This window comes from Podarcis vaucheri, assembly GCF_965113315.1.
Source record: "Podarcis vaucheri genome assembly, chromosome: 13".
NCBI lineage: Eukaryota > Metazoa > Chordata > Lepidosauria > Squamata > Lacertidae > Podarcis > Podarcis vaucheri.
Window position 1 is genome coordinate 26,028,055 of NC_138751.1, and position 19,092 is coordinate 26,047,146.

The 19,092-nt window shown below is 40.4% G+C and overlaps 3 protein-coding genes across 3 annotated transcripts; all 3 read left to right on the top strand.

The window, feature by feature from the left end:
* Positions 1-120: 120 nt before the first annotated feature.
* LOC309517493 (olfactory receptor 13A1-like) lies at positions 121-897 on the top strand (the record flags this gene model as incomplete). The annotated part of the gene is made up of 1 exon (XM_082196723.1): positions 121-897. One exon carries the CDS (start codon positions 121-123, stop codon positions 895-897), a length of 777 nt encoding a protein of 258 aa, XP_082052849.1.
* A 5,256-nt stretch (positions 898-6,153) lies between these two features.
* On the top strand, positions 6,154-7,104 carry LOC309517494 (olfactory receptor 13G1-like; the record flags this gene model as incomplete). The annotated part of the gene is made up of 1 exon (XM_082196724.1): positions 6,154-7,104. One exon carries the CDS (start codon positions 6,154-6,156, stop codon positions 7,102-7,104), a length of 951 nt encoding a protein of 316 aa, XP_082052850.1.
* Positions 7,105-13,717: 6,613 nt separating this feature from the next.
* LOC309517495 (olfactory receptor 13G1-like) lies at positions 13,718-14,653 on the top strand (the record flags this gene model as incomplete). The annotated part of the gene is made up of 1 exon (XM_082196725.1): positions 13,718-14,653. One exon carries the CDS (start codon positions 13,718-13,720, stop codon positions 14,651-14,653), a length of 936 nt encoding a protein of 311 aa, XP_082052851.1.
* Between the last annotated feature and the right edge of the window lie 4,439 nt (positions 14,654-19,092).

Consider the following 19,092-nt stretch of genomic DNA (forward strand, 5'->3'; position numbering starts at 1 on the left):
AGCTCCTCAGAACTCCAGACTTTTCTCTTTGGGTTATTCACATTCATATATGCTATTGCTTTAGGCAGTAATTTCCTTCTAATCTTTACCATATGCTCTTGCCGAAAACTCCACTCTCCCATGTATTTCCTGCTTGTTAACCTGTCCTTAGTGAATGTGTTTTCCATCTCTGTTACAATTCCTAAATTGCTTCAGACTCTTTGGACCCGTGCAAACAGCATCTCCTTTTATGGTTGCATCACACAGGTGTATCTATTCTTATGGGCTTTGGGTACAGAGCTTTTCCTTCTGTCATTTATGGCTTTTGACCGCTATGCTGCTATCTGCCATCCTCTGCAGTACACAGTCATTATGAGGAAGGAAGTATGTGTTGGAATAGCAAGTGGAGTGTGGGTTGCTGGAATGGTCAACTCTGCTGTTCACACTGGACTCATGCTGAAACTCTCCTTTTGCAGCTCTAACATCATCAACCATTTCTTCTGTGATGTTCCTCCACTTTTAAAGCTCTCCTGCTCTGACACTAGTCTGAATGAGACTATGGCTTTTGTGGCAGATGTGATTTTTGGGATTTGTAGCTGTGGGTTGACCCTAGCATCATACTCATTTATTGTAAGAAGTATCCTCAGAATTCGTTCCACTGAAGGAAAGAAAAAGGCTTTTTCTACATGCTCCTCACATCTCATTGTAGTCAGTTTTTACTTCTCCTCAGTCATCTACGCATATATCAGGCCCACCTCTGACTCCTCTCTAGACCAAGACAAATTTGTTTCTCTCCTTTATACAGTGGTAACTCCAGTTGTTAATCCAATCATATACTCACTGAGAAACAAAGATTTCAAAGATGCTTTCAAGACAATTACTGCAAGAGGAAGGCTGCTTCAAATTCCTCAAGGTTGATTGATCTACATACATATATAAATTATATATATATGTACACACACACACACATGCACACACACACAAATATATAAATACTATTAAAAAACAGTAAACAGTAAACTGTTTGATTACTTCATGAACAGTCAAATATGCTTCAGTTCTTCAGAACTCGTTTGCGGAACATATGATTCAAGCTTTCATGATTTTCTCTCTAATAGATAATATATTTCATTAAAAATACTTAAAAGTTAACACTAAAACCATCCTTTTCACCACTAGAATGGTTTTTGAAGAGGAAACGATGTGATTTCATAGATGGAGGAGTCCTTCATAAGTACTATAACAGGCAATGATTTTATTGTAGTAACTGGTTTTTCCTAAATGTTATAGCTAAAAGCCTGCAGCTATATTTACCATATTCCTTCTCAAGTAGGGGTCCTTTGAATGCTCTCAGACACCAATCTGCTATATTTTTTATCATTCTTTCTTGCCATCCAAATTTATCTCTCACCAGATTGGAGAATAATTTTCCTTTTTTGCAGGCAGAAGATTATTGAGAAGCCTGAGCGAGTGGAAGATTAAAACTAAATATCATAATATTTTGACACACACCACTTAACTGCTTCTTTAGGAGGCCTCGTATCAATGTTAAATAGTACTGGAGATAAAAATTGTGCCCTGCTGGGGCAGACAATATGAACTTCAAAGCCCTGCAGAATGTGCCCCCTCACCACGTTCAGCAACAGTGGGGGGGTTCTGGCATGTGAAATTGCCACTTGTCTTCCCTGGTTCATGATAAGGTAATAGTGATGGGGTGGGATGCAGCAACAGGCCAGGTAAGAGGTGGCTCCTGGTTGATTGCCCAATCAGGGGAGGAAGGAAGCCAAGCTATTTGATCAGTTTCCTCCCCAAATTGTCCCTTCTTCTTTTAGAAGTACTGTACAAGTTTTGCTGGTTGCTTGTTTGAGTGTTGAGTAGTAGTTTGGGGGGAGGCCCTGATAGGTTTTGGGACTGCCCCCCCCCCTTTTCTACAGTTATGCATGGAGTTAATGGGATTGGTTTAATAGGCCTTTCCAGGCAGGAAATGTAAGATCTTTTGGGGAAATAAGGGCACTCTGTGGGAATCTTACATTGTTTTGTCCTTTAGAACCCCAGAGGGCCATTTACGCTTGGGGGGGGGGGACTGACCGACACCTGTGGTTTGCCCAATAACTGCTGCTCACTACAGAATGTCTGGGCAGGGACTCAGGGTCAGGAGCACTGCATGAATTGGCACTCTCCAGAGTCATCACCATGAGCAAGAGGATCCCTGTTTTGCAAAAAAAATCATTAAAATTTGGACTAAAAAACAGGCGTGTTCTGGAAAGAAGGAGATAAAAAAGACCTGCTAAATAAATCAGTCACTGGATGCCAAAGTTTTGAATTAAAAAGGACTTTCATCATGGTGTTTCAAGTGAGGTGAGTGGTTATTTCTTTCTCTACATTTGCTACTTATGATTCCCTCAACCTCACAAAAAGAAAGAAGTAATTATCCAAATGGTGTGCAGGAGGAACTGTAAAAAGTAATTAGAAGCTGGGCTGTGCAGTTCTCGGTGGAGAGCCCTAATTAGAACTGGCAAAATATGATCAGAGATTAAGGAGGTTCAGGCTGAAAAAAATGGTGGCGGCTCTGGCGCAAGAGAAAAAGAAAATGGCCTCCTCTGAGGGGCGGGGGCTGAGAACATTTGATGGAATAATTGGAGAATATTTCACATAAAAAATTCTATTTACTTGCATGAACTTTTCTTTTCAATGTACAGTGGTACCTCAGGTTAAGTACTTAATTCGTTCCAGAGGTCCGTACTTAACCTGAAACTGTTCTTAACCTGAAGCACCACTTTAGCTAATGGGGCCTCCTGTTGCTGCCGCGCTGCCGTAGCACGATTTCTGTTCTCATCCTGAAGCAAAGTACATAACCCGAGGTAATATTTCTGGGTTAGCGAAGTCTGTAACCTGAAGCGTATGTAACCTGAGGTACCACTGTATGGTATAATGTGAAAGTAGAGTCAGTCTTGGATTTGGCAGGCTTCCCTAGGGCCCATGGGAGCAAGCTCAGATCTTGGAAAATCTAAATTAAACAATCCCCCCAAAATAGTGAAACATACCCCACAGCATTGCTTTTCTACGGAGATATTCATTTGGAATGCTAACTTGAAACATTAATTTGGAACACTATGGTATACTAACTCATTAAAAGACTGAAAGACTGCTTTACCATAAATCTTATCAAAAGAAGGAGAGTTGGCACATGCTGAGAGAGCTGTAACATAGCCCAGAGCCTGGAAGATAAAATGCTGAAATGAAAGATGGGACTATTAAGAGAACTATGCTAAAAAAAAAAAACAATTGAAGGATAACAACATAGAATGAACTGCCTTCTGAATGTTAAAAGAAATACTGATTTGCTGGACACGATAGAGAGTCATACACCGGAACCGCGAAGGCAAAACAATGGATTAAGATTGGACTTATGAAACTGGGGAAAAACAAGAGAGGTGAATGCAGGAACAACTGAAAGAGACTTTCTCCAGACATCCAGAACATAGGAAGTCCTCCTTTATTTATTTATTTTTTAATTCAGAATGTATAATTGGCTTTGTTTGTATTATGATGTGGCAAGATTTGATCTGAATTGCTATCATTTGGAATTTTATTAATTTGAAAATCAATAAAAATTATTTACAAAAAAAGAGATGAGATGCATATGCTTTGTGTGCTTATGAACAATAATACATCAGCTGCATATGTTGTTTCTGGGTTTTCTTTAATTCTTCAACTAACATATAAATAAAACAATACAACAGTGTACTCAGGGAGAAGCGGAGGTGTATCTCAATTCCTTCAGGCTCACAGCAACCAAGATAGAAGTTAGGGACTATTTCCCCCTTATGCCTGAGGATCAGGGCCTTTGGAGGATCTGCAGAGCTTTTAGTTCAGTGGACTCTACCTGCCAGCACCCTGTCCCTCAAATATTCTTTTTCTGGGCTTTCTGCCTACCACTGCCAGTGGAGACATTTCCAGCAAGAACATTTTGCCCATCTTGGTTCCTCACTGATGTAGTTCAGAGCAGGCAGGCACCAGTGCAACATCATAACTTGAGTTTATTGGAAGTAAAGGTAGTGCAGAAATTAAACAAACATTTCTATACCGCTTTATATTTTTAATAAAAATCTCAAAGCAGTTTACAGCATATTAAATCAATAAAACAATCAGCGGGTGGTGTTCCTCCAGCCTCATGAGGAGCCTCTTCAGTAGTCCACTCTTACCATCATCAGTTTAAGATTGTGCTCCAAATCTTCTTTAGAATCTGTTTTATATTATGTATACAATATAATGCAACAATTGCAAAACAGGATACAAAGATATTAATCAAAATACTTTGCTCTTACAATCTCACTGCAGATATTTCCGTCTGTCAGTGCAAAGACTTTTGAGTACTGTTTCTAGAAAAGCCCAATATAATTATTATTGCATCACCTCACAAAAAACAATAACATTATTTTTTAGAACATACTGTGTTTTGTTTAAAATAAAAAAATTCCTTCCAGTAGCACCTTAAAGACCAACTAAGTTAGTTCTTGGTATGAGCTTTCGTGTATGCACACGAAATTTTTTTATTTTGACTATGGCAGACCAACACGGCTACCTATCTGTAACTGTGTTTTGTTTATGAGTTATTTCTGATGCACTCCCATCATGTTAACTGTTTGTTAGTTTGGTGGTAGAAATAGTACAAATAGAAGTGGCATGAACCACCCAGGTTATTACTTTGGCTTCTAAGGGAGTGTAGGTATCTAAATGTTGCATCAGAAATATGATTAGCAATGTCAATCTTGCATGTGATGTCATGCTCCCAGTGGCACTATTACTTCACATAAAGAAATATTTAATGGGGCTGCTCGCTTTGACTGGAAAGGATTTCTACAAGGGCATCAAACCAGTTATCATCAGACATCAGGCTGATAGCAGACAATTGGCTCTAAGTTATAGGAAGGGGAATTAAGTGAACAAATGAAAACCAGGAGCAAAACAAAAATGTAAATAGATATGAAGGTAAATATTTCATTTCATCTTCCTGCCTCCTTACAGCTAATAATTTTGAAAACAAACAACTGTACACTCTGTTTATAAACTGATTGATTCTTAAATGATTATTAAAGGGAGCATGGAAATCCGAAGGCATAAGCTTCCACTTTGCATGGTTTTAGCATGAGTCAATGAATATGTGTACAAAGTCATATTCTAGTAGTATTGCTCATAGGTCAAGTTGGGAAAGATAAACCGAGAGCGATCTATGGAGTGTTGGATGCAATGTTGCAGGCTGGGCACATGTGGTGGTAATGTCCAATGGTGGTGATATTCACCCATATATTCCCAAAAAAATCACAACAATTTTAATGTAGATTATTCCTCCAGAGCTTACACTGGCACCGCTGTCAATTTTCCCAGTGATTTACAAACAGATCATTTCCCCCTTAAAAGTTGCTGCTAAGTTAGGAATGATTTGCCATTGGTGCTCCCATGCTCCTTTTATATCAGATGCTTGGTGTATGGCACTTTGTTGTGAGGGAGCAGCAAACACATCATCTCTGACTGTACAGGGGAATATCTAGAGTTGTTTGGTAGCCACTTTTGCTACCTTAGAGTTGTTTGGTAGCCCCTTTTGCTACCTTCTGACCTCTCGATTTGCAACTCAGGTTTTGGAGACATTTAGTTCAAGTGTAGGATCCCCCATGATGCTAAGTTTATCTGAAAACATGTTTTTAGGCATTTTGTACTCTTTGACACAGATCATATTGGAGCAATCATAACAATATGCTTTAAAGAAGGGTGCCTTGGCCCAAAGGGAACCCTGGACAGAAAATGCACTTTCCAAAACCCTTCAAGGGTGTAACCTTGAACTAAAAATCCAACCCAAGGCCTTATCTGCCTGAAGCTTCGACGATTGCTATGAGGCAGGTGAAAAACCTGCAGAATGGCCAATTTGCCTGAAGTCCAAAATCCCTCCGCACCATAGCTGCTGCTGCTGCCACCACAGCTTTCCATAATTTTTAAAATGATTGAATTCAAGCAACGGTCAATCTTCTCCACTTAGCACAAAAGGAAGGGATGGAAGGAGGCAGGGAGGGAGGGAATATGGATCAATCTTGATCCTTAATTTGAATTAATACAATTCATTTGTTCAGGAAATACAATTAATAAAATTCATTTCTTTAGGAAAGTAACATCAGAGAAATGGACATGAAGAACCAGTCGGTTACTATGGAATTTATACTGGCTGGTCTGATCAGCTCCCCAGAACTCCAGACTTTTCTCTTTGGGTTATTCACATTCATATATGCTATCGCTTTAGGCAGTAATTTCCTCCTAATCTTTACCATATGCTCTTGCCGAAAACTCCACTCTCCCATGTATTTCCTGCTTGTTAACCTGTCCTTAGTGAACGTGTTTTCCATCTCTGTTACAATTCCTAAATTGCTTCAAACTCTTTGGACCCATGTGAATAGCATCTCCTTTTATGGTTGCATCACACAGGTGTATCTATTCATATGGGCTTTATGTACAGAGCTTTTCCTTCTGTCATTTATGGCTTTTGACCGCTATGCTGCTATCTGCCATCCCTTGCAGTACACAGTCATTATGAAGAAGGAAGTATGTGTTGGAATAGCAAGTGGAGTGTGGGTTGCTGGAATGGTCAACTCTGCTGTTCACGCTGGACTCATGCTGAAACTCTCCTTTTGCAGCTCTAACATCATTAACCATTTCTTCTGTGATGTTCCTCCACTTTTAAAGCTCTCCTGCTCTGACACTAGTCTGAATGAGACTATGGCTTTTGTGGCAGATGTGATTTTTGGGATTTGTAGCTGTGGGTTGACTCTAACATCATACTCATTTATCATAAGAAGTATCCTCAGAATTCGTTCCACTGAAGGGAAGAAAAAGGCTTTTTCTACATGCTCCTCACATCTCATTGTAGTCAGTTTTTACTTTTCCTCAGTCATCTACACATATATCAGGCCCACCTCTGTCTACTCTCTAGACCGAGACAAATTTATTTCTCTCCTTTATACAGTGGTAACCCCAGTTGTTAATCCAGTTGTATATTCACTGAGAAACAAAGATTTCAAAGATGCATTCAAAACAATTACTGCAAGAGGAAGGCTGTTTCAAATTTCTCAAGGTTGATTGATCTACATACATTTATTATAAAGACTACTGGAAAACTGGAAACAGTAAACTGTTTGATTTCTTTATGCATAGTCAAATATGCTCCAGTTCTTCAGAACTCGATTGCAGAACTTATGATTCAGGCTTTCATGATTTTCTCTCTAGTAGATAATAGATTTCATTAAAAATACATAAAAGTTAACACTAAAATTATCCTTTCACCACTAGGATGGTTTTTGAAGAGGAAACGATGTGATTTCATAGATAGAGGAGTCCTTCATAAGTGCTTTAACAGGCAATTATTTTATTGTAGGAACTGGTTTCTCCTCAATGTCATAGATAAAAACCTGCATCTATATTTACCGTGTTCCTTCTCCTTCTCAAGTACGTGGCCTTTGAATGCTCTCAGGCACCAGAATGGTCAGAAAGAATGTTCATCATTCTTTCTTGTCATCCAAACTTATTTCTCACCAGATTGGGGAATAATCTTCCTTTTTCGCAGGCAGAAGATTATTGAGAAGCCTGAGCGAGTCAAAGATTAAAGCTAAACATGTTTTCCCGCATCCTTCCCACCACTGTTTCCAAGCCCACATGCCCTTCCTTATTCACACGTTATGGAGAAACAGAGTTGAGTGTCACCAACATACTGACAGTATGATAGTATTTTGAAACACAGCACTAAACTGCTGCTTTACAAGGCCTCGTATCAATGTTAGATAGCACTGGAGATAAAAATTGTGCCCTGCTGGGGCAGACCAGATGAACATCAAAGCCTTGCAAAAGGTGCCCCCTCACCACATTCAGTGAAAGTGGGGGTGTTCTGGCATGTGGCATCGCCACTTGTCTTCCCTGCTTCTTGATTAGGTAATAGTGATGAGGTGGGAGCAGCAACAGGCTGGGCAAGAGGTGGCTCCTGGTGGATTGCCTGATCAGGAGAGGAAGGAAGCCAGACTATTTGATCAGTTTCCTCCCCAAATTGTCCCCTCTTCTTTAGTAGTACAAGCTTTACTAGTTGCTTGTTTCAGTGTTTAGTAGTTCTGCAGGAAGGCCCTGATTGCTTTTGGGACTCCTCTCCCCCACCTCTTTCCTACTGCTATGCATGGAGTTAATGGGACTGGTTTAATTGGCCTTTCCAGGCTGGAAATATAAGATCTTGTGGGGAAATAAGAGCACTTCGTGGGAATCTTACATTGTTTTGTCCTTCAGGTCCCTGGATGCACACCAGGGTAAAAGCTGAACCTATAAGTCCATGATGCACTTAACAGGTTAAGGTTGGAGAAAGGATTATTCCAATCTTTTGTGATGAGGCCAATGATGGTAAATGCACTCTAGACCCAGAGAGAGGAGCGAGTTATCCCTTGTGTTTTAGGGAAATTTGTGTGCTTATGAACAATAATACATTAGCTATATATGATGTTTTTGGGTTTTATTTAATTCTTCAACTAACATACAAATAAAACAATACAACAGAGTGTACTCGGGGAGAAGCGGAGGTGTATCACAATTCCTTCAGGCTCACAGCAACCAAGATTTTTTGACAGAATTACAAGCCTGGTAGATGAAGGGAACGCAGTGGATGTAGCCTACCTTGATTTCAGCAAGGCATTTGACAAGGTGCCCCATGATATTCTTGTAAAGAAGCTGGTAAAATGCGGTCTTGACTATGCTACCACTCAGTGGATTTGTAACTGGCTGACTGACCAAACCCAAAGGGTGCTCATCAATGGTTCCTCTTCATCCTGGAGAAGAGTGACTAGTGGGGTGCCACAGGGTTCTGTCTTGGGCCCGGTCTTATTCAACATCTTTATCAACGACTTGGATGATGGACTCAAGGGCATCCTGATCAAATTTGCAGATGACACCAAACTGGAAGGGGTGGCTAACACCCCAGAGGACAGGATTACACTTCAAAACGACCTTGACAGATTAGAGAACTGGGCAAAAATAAACAAGATGAATTTTAACAGGGAGAAATGTAAAGTATTGCACTTGGGCAAAAAAAATGAGAGGCACAAATACAAGATGGGTGACACCTGGCTTGAGAGCAGTACATGTGAAAAGGATCTAGGAGTCTTGGTTGACCACAAACTTGTGTGACGCGGCAGCTAAAAAAGCCAATGCAATTCTGGGCTGCATCAATAGGAGTATAGCATCTAGATCAAGGGAAGTAATAGTGCCACTGTATTCTGCTCTGGTCAGACCACACCTGGAGTACTGTGTCCAGTTCTGGGCACCACAATTCAAGAAGGACACTGACAAACTGGAACGTGTCCAGAGGAGGGCAACCAAAATGGTCAAAGGCCTGGAAACGATGCCTTATGAGGAACGGCTAAGGGAGCTAGGCATGTTTAGCCTGGAGAAGAGGAGGTTAAGGGGTGATATGATAGCCATGTTCAAATATATAAAAGGATGTCACATGGAGGAGGGAGAAAGGTTGTTTTCTGCTGCTCCGGAGAAGCGGACACGGAGCAATGGATCCAAACTACAAGAAAGAAGATTCTACCTAAACATTAGGAAGAACTTCCTGACAGTGAGAGCTGTTCGACAGTGGAATTTGCTGCCAAGGAGTGTGGTGGAGTCTCCTACTTTGGAGGTCTTTAAGCAGAGGCTTGACAACCATATGTCAGGAGTGCTCTGATGGTGTTTCCTGCTTGGCAGGGGGTTGGACTCGATGGCCCTTGTGGTCTCTTCCAACTCTATGATTCTATGATTCTATGATTCTAAGATAGAAGTTAGGGATTATTTCCCTCTTATGCACATGCCTGAGGATCAGGGCCTTTGGAGGATCTGCAGAGCTTTTAGTTCAGTGGACTCCACTTGCCAGCACCATAGCTGTCAACTTTTCCCTTTTCTTGCAAGGAATCCTATTCGGAGTAAGGGAATTTCCCTTAAAAAAAAGGAAAACGTTGACAGCTATGGCCAGCACCCTGTCCCTGAAAAGCTCGCTTTCTTCCTGTCACTGCCAGTGGAGACATTTCCAGCAAGAACATCTTGGTTCCTCACAGGTATTGTTCAGTGCAGGCAAGCACCAGTGCAGCATCATAACTTGAGTTTATTAAAGGTGGTGCAGAAGGAAATAAAGGTGGTGCAGAAATGTAACAAACAAACAAACATACAAACAAACAATTTAACTTCTATACCACTCTATATTCTTTTAAAAAATCTAAAAGCGGTTTACAGCATATTAAATCAATATTAAATATTAAATTGTTTTATTAAATCAATAAAACAATAGGCGGAGAATGTTCCTCTGGCCTCATGAGGAGCCTCTTACTAGGGCTGGTGAGTGTGGGCCTCGTCCCCCAGGCCAGGTGCAAAGGGCCTTATAGGGAGCTGCCTTCACACTCATAGCTGGGCGATGTTCCTCTGGCCTCATGAGGAGTCTCTTCCATAGGGCTGCTGAGTCTGGGCCCTGCTGGGGCAGACAAGATGAGCATCCAAGCCTTGGAGAACATGCCCCCCCTCTCACCAAATTCAGCAAAAGTGGGACTGTTCTGGCATGTGGCATTGCCACTTGTCTTCCCTCCTCCTGGATGAGGTAATAGTGATGGGCTGGGATGTAGCAACAGGCTGGGCAGGAGGTGGCTCCTGGTGGATTGCACAATCAGGTGAGGAAGGAATAGTTTCTATTGCCATTCACCCTTGACTTCTGCAGCATCTGTCCTACTGCAATTCTAACACCATCAATCATTTTTTTTCTGTGAACTTCGTCCAATTTTAAAGCTGTCATACTCCGACATTAGCCTGAATGAAATTGTGGCTATTTTTGTTTGTTTGTTTTTCCCCAAAGTGAATTTACAACAAAAATTACAAACATAAAATCCAAAAAAGGGGGGGAAATGAAAGAAAAAGAACAAAAAACAAACCTACACAAAAACCCATATCATCTTAACAAACTTTATGTACATATACACATACACATTGACTTCTTTCCTGTTTTCTGGGTTTGCAGCGTTCTTAATCCAAGTTGTTCATATACTAAGCTGTTCTTAAACCAAGGTACCACTGTAGTTTAGAAACATTGCCCATTTTAGGGCCTAAGTTATACTGCCTGTCTTGCTGCTGTATGGAAAAACACATGAATCTGACCTTTGAAGAGTTTGTAAGTAAACAAATTTTAACTTACCAAACATGTGCTCTCTTTCTGTGCTAAGAGAAGTAGGGAACTTTTGAATCAACTTAAAGGGGATGTTTTAATGGTCTAGCAGCCTATATTTCCACATTTTACTTTGCAACATATTTTGTAATTTTAAATCTTTGTTGTGGCTCTCCTACAGAGTACTTCCCAAAACCTGGATCAAGGCATCCAGGGAATTCTTTTTATTTTACCTAAAGTAATTTCCCTTTTTAACCAAATTACTAAAAACCAACATTTAGTGCACTCATATCTGTTGTGCTTTTTCAATATGTAGCATTTACATTTGAATGGAACACCTCTCTATGGCTATGGCATAATGTTATTCTTTCTTTTAAGACACAAGCAATTTACACAGCATCTTTCTTTCTTTCTTTCTTTCTTTCTTTCTTTCTTTCTTTCTTTCTTTCACTGCTCTTCATCTGAGATCTCAGGATGTTTCACAGCCTAAAGATATAGAATAAAAAAAACAACAATAATCTCCCTTCTCACAAATACATTTAAAGGACACAGAATATTGATCAGCAAGACACCTGGTTGAAGAGGAACATTTTTTCACCTGTTGCCTAAAGATGTATAATGAGGGTGCGGGGAGAGAATTATACAGGGTAAGATCCACAGCAGAAAAGGCCCATTTTCATCTTTCCACCCTCTGGACCTCTCATGGGGGACACACATGAAGGACGGCCTCAGATGATGATTACAGGGTCCAGGTCAGTTCATATCAGGAGAGGTGGTCCTTGAGGTATTGTTGTCCTGAGCTGTTTATGGCTATATAGGTCAAAACCAGCACTTTGAATCGGGCCTGGAAACTAATTGGCAGCCAGTGCAGTCAGGTCAGGGTTGGTGTAATACACTCAAACTGTCTTGTCCCAGTGACCAACCTTTGCACACATCAGAACTGGTGTAATATACTCAAACTGTATTGCCCCAGTGACCAACTTGGACACCAAATTCTGTACCAGCTGAAGTTTCTGAACCATCTTCAGAGTTCCTAACCTAGAGGTTACAAGAGCATAGATGAAGTTAGACTATCCCTGTCCAGATAGGGACACAGCTGTTGTTATGGTTCTCATGAAATCTCAAATGTCTTTTGTTTTTCCCAATGGCATCCACACCCTATTTAAGGAAGTATGTGGAGCCCAATTATACATGGTTATGCTTTTGTCAGATGAGCATCAAGGTAATACAATATTGGCTTGCCTAGAAATACATCCAAAGGATATCAGTAAATCTTTCCAGCCAGCAAATATAGTGAACATGAACACTGATGCATTTCAGGAGAAGACTGTGAAACATTTCTTCAGAAAAAACTGAAATTGAGGTGAGGGTTTGGTCTTTCCTTCTTTGTTTTAGATAGGTTTTGGTTAATTTGGTTGGATTATTTTGATAGCAAATTCTATATTTATAATGTAATAAATATAACCTGCTCCCCATCTGTCTTATCCCAAGTCTTCTTGGGTGTGTTGGCAAAACAGGCAATGTAATCATTAACCAAAAATCAGACCAGAAAAGGGTAAAGTTGTAACTAAGGATGGGGGCACCTGTCAGTTGCAGTTTCTTGTCCCTCTAGTCTTAAGTTGAGTTCTCCACATTTCTACATCAGTTTGCTTAAAACAACCAAACAACTCCTAATGAAAATTTATCATGTATGTGAGAATTTCTCAAAAAAAAACACATTATTCTACAAATATATGTATTTTGTAAATAATTTCCCTTCAAGTAGGGATATTTTTTGTATATTTTCACAAATATATGCATTTGTATGTACACTATATCCCAATGTATGGATTTTTGTACACATCACTTAGATGCAGAATTTCACTGCAAAATCTGGAAAGTGTAGATTTTGAAGAATGGCTGTGTTTGGTTTGTTGTTTCAGGTTTGTTGCAAATTAGAAAAGCCAACCTTTAAATATGAACTGAATTGAATTTCTTCCAAATCCTAGTTGCAATTCCCCCCCCCCAACAACATATATACAATAACTGCTCACAAATAGCCAGAAATCACATTAGGACCAGCTGTTTAAAGTTTTTTGTTTTTTTTTTAAGAGTTGCAAATGACACTGGGCCTATTTAAGTTGTCTTGTGTGAGCTTCAGTTGCTCTTCAGATCCCGGTTTAAATATACAATTATGCATATAGTAAAACTGCACTATTGTACATACTTAACTTAGATTAAGTCCTATTGAATTTAGTGTGTTTGTTTCTGAGCAAATGTGCATAGGATAGCACTGTAAGTTCCACTGTGTAGACATCTTGCCTGTGAACAGTATTTGCTGCCTAGCATTATTTTAAAACTTAGCAAGTAGCCTGTTACTCTTTTTTTTTATTGTCCTTCACTTAAATGTGAACCATAATTTTCTTCATATGCTATTATTAATAAATCCAACGTGTGGAAAGTTTTCTTTTCTGAATTAGGGATCTCTCCTATCAACTGGTATGGTCTCTACATAGAGTGATTTATTTGTCTAGGTCTGCAGAGTCAGTGCTGGAAATGAAGAACCATTCTACCATTACAGAGTTCATCCTGGAGGGTCTTTCCAGCTCCTCTGAACACCAGATATTTATATTTTGGGCATTCACCTTCATCTATACAGCAGCATTGGTAGGCAATGTCCTCATCATCCTTGCCATCTGCACGTGTAGCAAACTCCACACACCAATGTATTTTCTTCTTATCAATTTGTCTATAATAAATGTGTGCTCTATTTCTGTTACAGTTCCCAAAATGCTGCAAACTATTTTTGCACCAAGAAAGACAATTGCACTTCCCGGTTGCATTGCACAGGTCTTTCTCTTCACCTTGGCTCTAGGGACTGAGCTCCTGCTCCTTGCATTCATGGCTTTTGACCGCTATGCTGCTATCTGCCATCCTTTCCAGTACTCAAGCATCATGAGGACTGAGTTTTGCATTGGGGCAATGGCTGGACTGTGGCTAATAGGCTTGGTAAATTCTGCAGTACACACAGGACTGGTAGCACAGCTTTCCTTCTGTAACTCCAACATCATCAACCATTTCTTCTGTGAGCTACCACCTATGTTCAAGATCTCTTGCTCAGACACAAGTCTGAATGAAATGATGGTTTTTGCAGCTTCTGTGCTAATTGCAATAGGTAGTTGTGCCTTAACATTAACATCGTATGGATTTATCCTAAGAACCATAGTCAAAATCCGCTCAACAGAAGGGAAGAAGAAAGCCTTCTCTACATGTTCTTCCCATCTCTTAGTTGTAAGCTTTTACTATTCCACAATTATCTACACTTTCCTTCGGCCTGCCTCAGCCTACTCCTTAGAAGAAGACAAGGTTATTGCTATCCTTTACTCAGTAGTAACTCCAGTCCTCAATCCACTCATATACTCTCTGAGAAACACTGATGTTAAAGAAGCTCTTGCAAAGCTAGTAGGCAGAAGGCTCTTCCAGAGAGAGTAGTTTTCTTCTAATAAATGTCTCGGTGGTTCAAGTGATTGCACAATGTAGGATGTGACTGAACCATTGCATAGATTAACATTACCTTCCTGTTAACAAGATAAATCTACAGGCTCAAAAGACAGGCCTGGTTCACACTTAATGCTAAGCCATGGTTTCATCCTGCCCTGGTGGCTTAAGCATCATTGATTAAGCATGAAGAAACCACACTCTGAAGACTGTTGTTGGTTTATAAACCTTGATTAATAATAACCTTAGCTTAGCATCATGTGTATTAATTAATTAATTAATTAATTAATTTACTATACTGTCCTTCATCTGAGGATCATGGGGCAGTATTTTTGTATAAAAAAGCAAAAAATGCATACCATCATAACAAAGAAAAACAATACCCACGGCCCAGCTTTAAAGGCCATTGATTGTTTAATTAGCCAAAGGCCTGGGAGAAGAGGAGAGCAGGGAGCTACCACAGAAAATGCCCATTCTCATGTTGCCACCCTTTGATCCTCTCGTGGAGGAGGCACACAATTTGTAAGTTGCCTGTTAGAACTGAATGACAGAAATATAATTTGTCAGACTTTTGCAGTCGTTTGGTACATGAGCTTTGATGATTTATTTGACCCAGTTGATTATTTGAAGGGTTATTTGTTTTTAGGGAAGACAACAAACACAAAAAATGTAGAGCTGAAGAGAGAAAAGAATGTTATTCAAAATTAGATACCATTAAAATATGCACCATGTGTCACACTTTGGCTTTATTGTATTGTATGAACTGTGAAATCAAATAAGAGAGGGGAAAGTGGAGAGGCATTTTAATCCTATGTAGGCTGCCTGCATAGAATTGTGCAATCAAACATTGGCAAACCCAGGCCTATTTTGCTTCAACAAGGTTGGTTTATTATCTGTATCGAGTCTTAGCCCTTTTGCCTGAAGACAACAAAAGCTACAATATGGTGCACCAGTGAAATAGTTGTGCAGATGTACAAATGAGCATGGTGGTATCAGAGGCGTAGGAAGGTCAGGTGGTACCCTTGTTACCCCACCCCCCATTGATTTTATTTTTTTTTTATTTTTTGCCTACAAAAATGGTTTTACGTTAGTTCATATTTTCTTACAAAGGAATGTGGATTCTGGGCCTCTGATAACAAGTAGGCGGCTACGGACAGGTACTTAAATCTACAGGATGGATTGTGTTTTGGCTTGTGTTTTTTTATTTATGTTTATTCTTTATTTATTTAATAAACTTTATTTTTAAATGCCTGCAAAGTGGTTTACCAAAACAAAAGAAACACCACAGCAGTAAATAATAATAATTAAAAAACACAATCCTACTTTAAAATAATACAAAAGCTAAAATATTAAGATTAAAATTACTTCAACTTCCTAAGCATCTAGGTATGCTTGCCTAAAGAAGAATGCTTTTAGCAGGTGCCCGAAAAGAGTCTAGCAAAGGCACATGCTTTGTTGCAATAGGCGGGGAGTTCCAAAGTGCAGGTGCTGTCACAGTAAACAATGCAGTACATATATTATGTGGAACCTGTAGTAGTGCTTGAAACTACTGAAAGGGAGGCTTTATTTATTGTGATTTCACCATGCTCTGTAATATCTGAAAAGGAAAACATTTATTTAAAAAACAGGACTGCACAGCAGCAATCTAGTCTCATCATGATCAGTGGGACTTATTCCTGAGCTGATGGTGGATAAGATGGGCTGCAATTCTATGCACCCCTTGCATCCAACTTGTACCTAAAACTCTACACAAGCCTGCACCAGAGAATTGTGGAGTTGGAAGGGACCCCTGAGGGTCATCTAGCCAAACCTCTGTGGCAATGCAGGAATCTCAACTAGACCATCCCTGACCAATGGCCACCCATCTTATGTTTTTCCCCTCAGCCAGACACACAACAAAGGAGACTGGAGGTGGGGGAAAAGATAAATTTTGACAATGGGGCAGATTTGTCAAGCGTGCGCAGGAACAGCTTGAAGACTTTACACAGAGAGGAACGCCACATGGGTTTTCCCACATATAACGTAACAGGCAGGGAGCCAGTTCAGATAGAGAGAAAGACATTGGGGGAGGGAGGACAAAAGAGTACCAAAGTCCGCCCATTTTATCTTCTTTGGGATGGTGGTGCTAGGGCTCTGGGACCACCCTCCCCAAAATATTTACTTGTCTTCAATGTATTGTTACACTGTTATTCTATAGTACAGATCCTTTTTAAATTAAACACCTTCTCTAAAATTAAAATGGCAGAAGTAATCAGTAGCATAGATATCAAAAGAAAGGCATGAGAATAGTCTCTAACAGGTCCACATATGCAAATAAGGGATTGAAAGTGACGTTCAGTGATTGGATAGTTACAGAAAGTGTTACAGTTGTGTGGTAGTGGAGCTCTATATAAGCAGACTGGCTGAACCCTTCAGTTCAGTTCTGTTCTGTGAATAAACAAGAGCTGTTTGAAGAATCGCTGTGTCATCTGATATGTTCACCCACAACTTATCAGTTTTCAAATATGTTTTCAGGGGGGGCACCTTTGCTCCCTCCCTGCTTTTACAGCTGACAACAGAAAATATTTGACAACAGGCTTGCTCCCTGAACACATTTCCTTTCCTCTCTCTTCCTGCCATGCCCTCCGACCCCCCAAACCAATCAGGTCCTTGACATAGATTCTGTTCTGTGTCTGGGATATTTTATGATATACATTTATATCAAATCAGACTGCTTTAAAAATGTATAGATGAAAAAAAAATGGGAGGCAGGAGATGTGTAAAAACAAGAACTATCATAGTTGATTGGATGGCTTTAAAAGACAAATAAAGCTATCGATGATTAATAGACATGATAAGCTATGTATGTACTAATGTCATAGGCAGTATTTCTCTGAATACCAGCTGCTGGAAATTACTGGTCGGGAAAGTGCTGCTGCACTCAGGTCCTGCTTGCAGGCTTCTGATTGACATCTGGTTGACCACTGGATGCTGGACTATATGGGCCTTTGGTCTGATTTAGTATTTGTGCTTTGAAGACACAAATGTGACTGGTATTGACTTAGGCATTGATATCAAACTATATCTGGCTCCTGCCCTACCCTGCAGGAAGCCTGTAAGGGTAAACAACCAGCAGGGGTATGTCCGTCAGTGTATATTGACTGGCGCTCACCCCTGGGGTTCCCGGGGATCCTGGCATGGCCCTGGCCACTCTCCGGGCTTCGGATGAGATCCAGACCCCTGGATTCCTTTAACAGAATACCCTATTCATTGGAGGGGCAAGTGATGGCCGCACCTCCCCTCCCCAGATTCCCCTAAACCAATGCCTAACCGCCAAACCTTACAAAGTTGTGATGATTGCTAAGAGGTAGGCAAAACCCAAGTGGCCACAGCCAATCTGCCACATTGGGAAAAATTCCTACCCGGCCCCTGTTCCAAAACAGGCAACCGACCGAAGTCCGATGCAAGGCCAATCACGACCTAATTAACGGGTGGGTGGGTGGGTGTTCGGCAGCGTGAAGCAAAAGGAGGTCCCTACGTCGCACTGCCAAATAGATACCCCCAACCCCAACCTTTACCATGATACCAATTGGCTAAAGGCCAGTGGCATGACTTTGGCACCACCGGCTTGGAGCGGGGCAAGCCCCGTCCACAAGCCGGTTGAGGAAGAGTTTCAGGGGCCGAGCACAACATGGACCCTCTGTTAGGAGGATCCAACTTCCCAAATACTGCACGCTTTGCTGCTTCATCGTCCATTGGTTTCAGACAACCCAATCACTGTGTATAGCAGCATACAATATGGCACAGCAAAAATAGTATTGACAACAAGGAAAATAACTGGGCCTGCTCTTGTGCCTTTAACAATAAATTGATCTACAGGAGTCACAGTTGAATCTTTTCACATTAAAGAGCCAAGCATCCCTTCTACAGCTGTCATTAAAGACCCAGGAATTGTAAAAAGAGGAGAAAGAAAAAGAAAATGTGGGGATTGGCAAGCACAATACTCTTATTTACTGTATTGAATGGGGTTTCTCTCAAGAAGGTGTGCACAGAATTGGCCTTAGTTTGCAATTTTGAACATACTTAAGCCCTATTAAAAACAGTAAAATAGAGCTCTGAATTAACATGAACAGGATTTCAGCGTTAGTCACAAAGCCTTTCCTGGAGCTAATTCTGTGTTGGAATAGGCTTAGTTTGGGAGAAAAATAAATGCAATTATTCACCCCCAATAAAAATGCTGTTATAATCCAAGTAGGCCTTAATAACATCATAATAATGTAATTCAGTTGCTAGGTATGTCAGCTAGGGTCCATTTCTTATTCTATGCTGCCACCAAGTGTCCTGGTTTTAATCTTGTCAGTATTTGAATATACCATCCAGTGACTGTAGTACAGCAGCACCCAGAACCAGCAGTTGCGTGTTGAGGTCCCCAAGCCACCCCCTAAATAAATCAC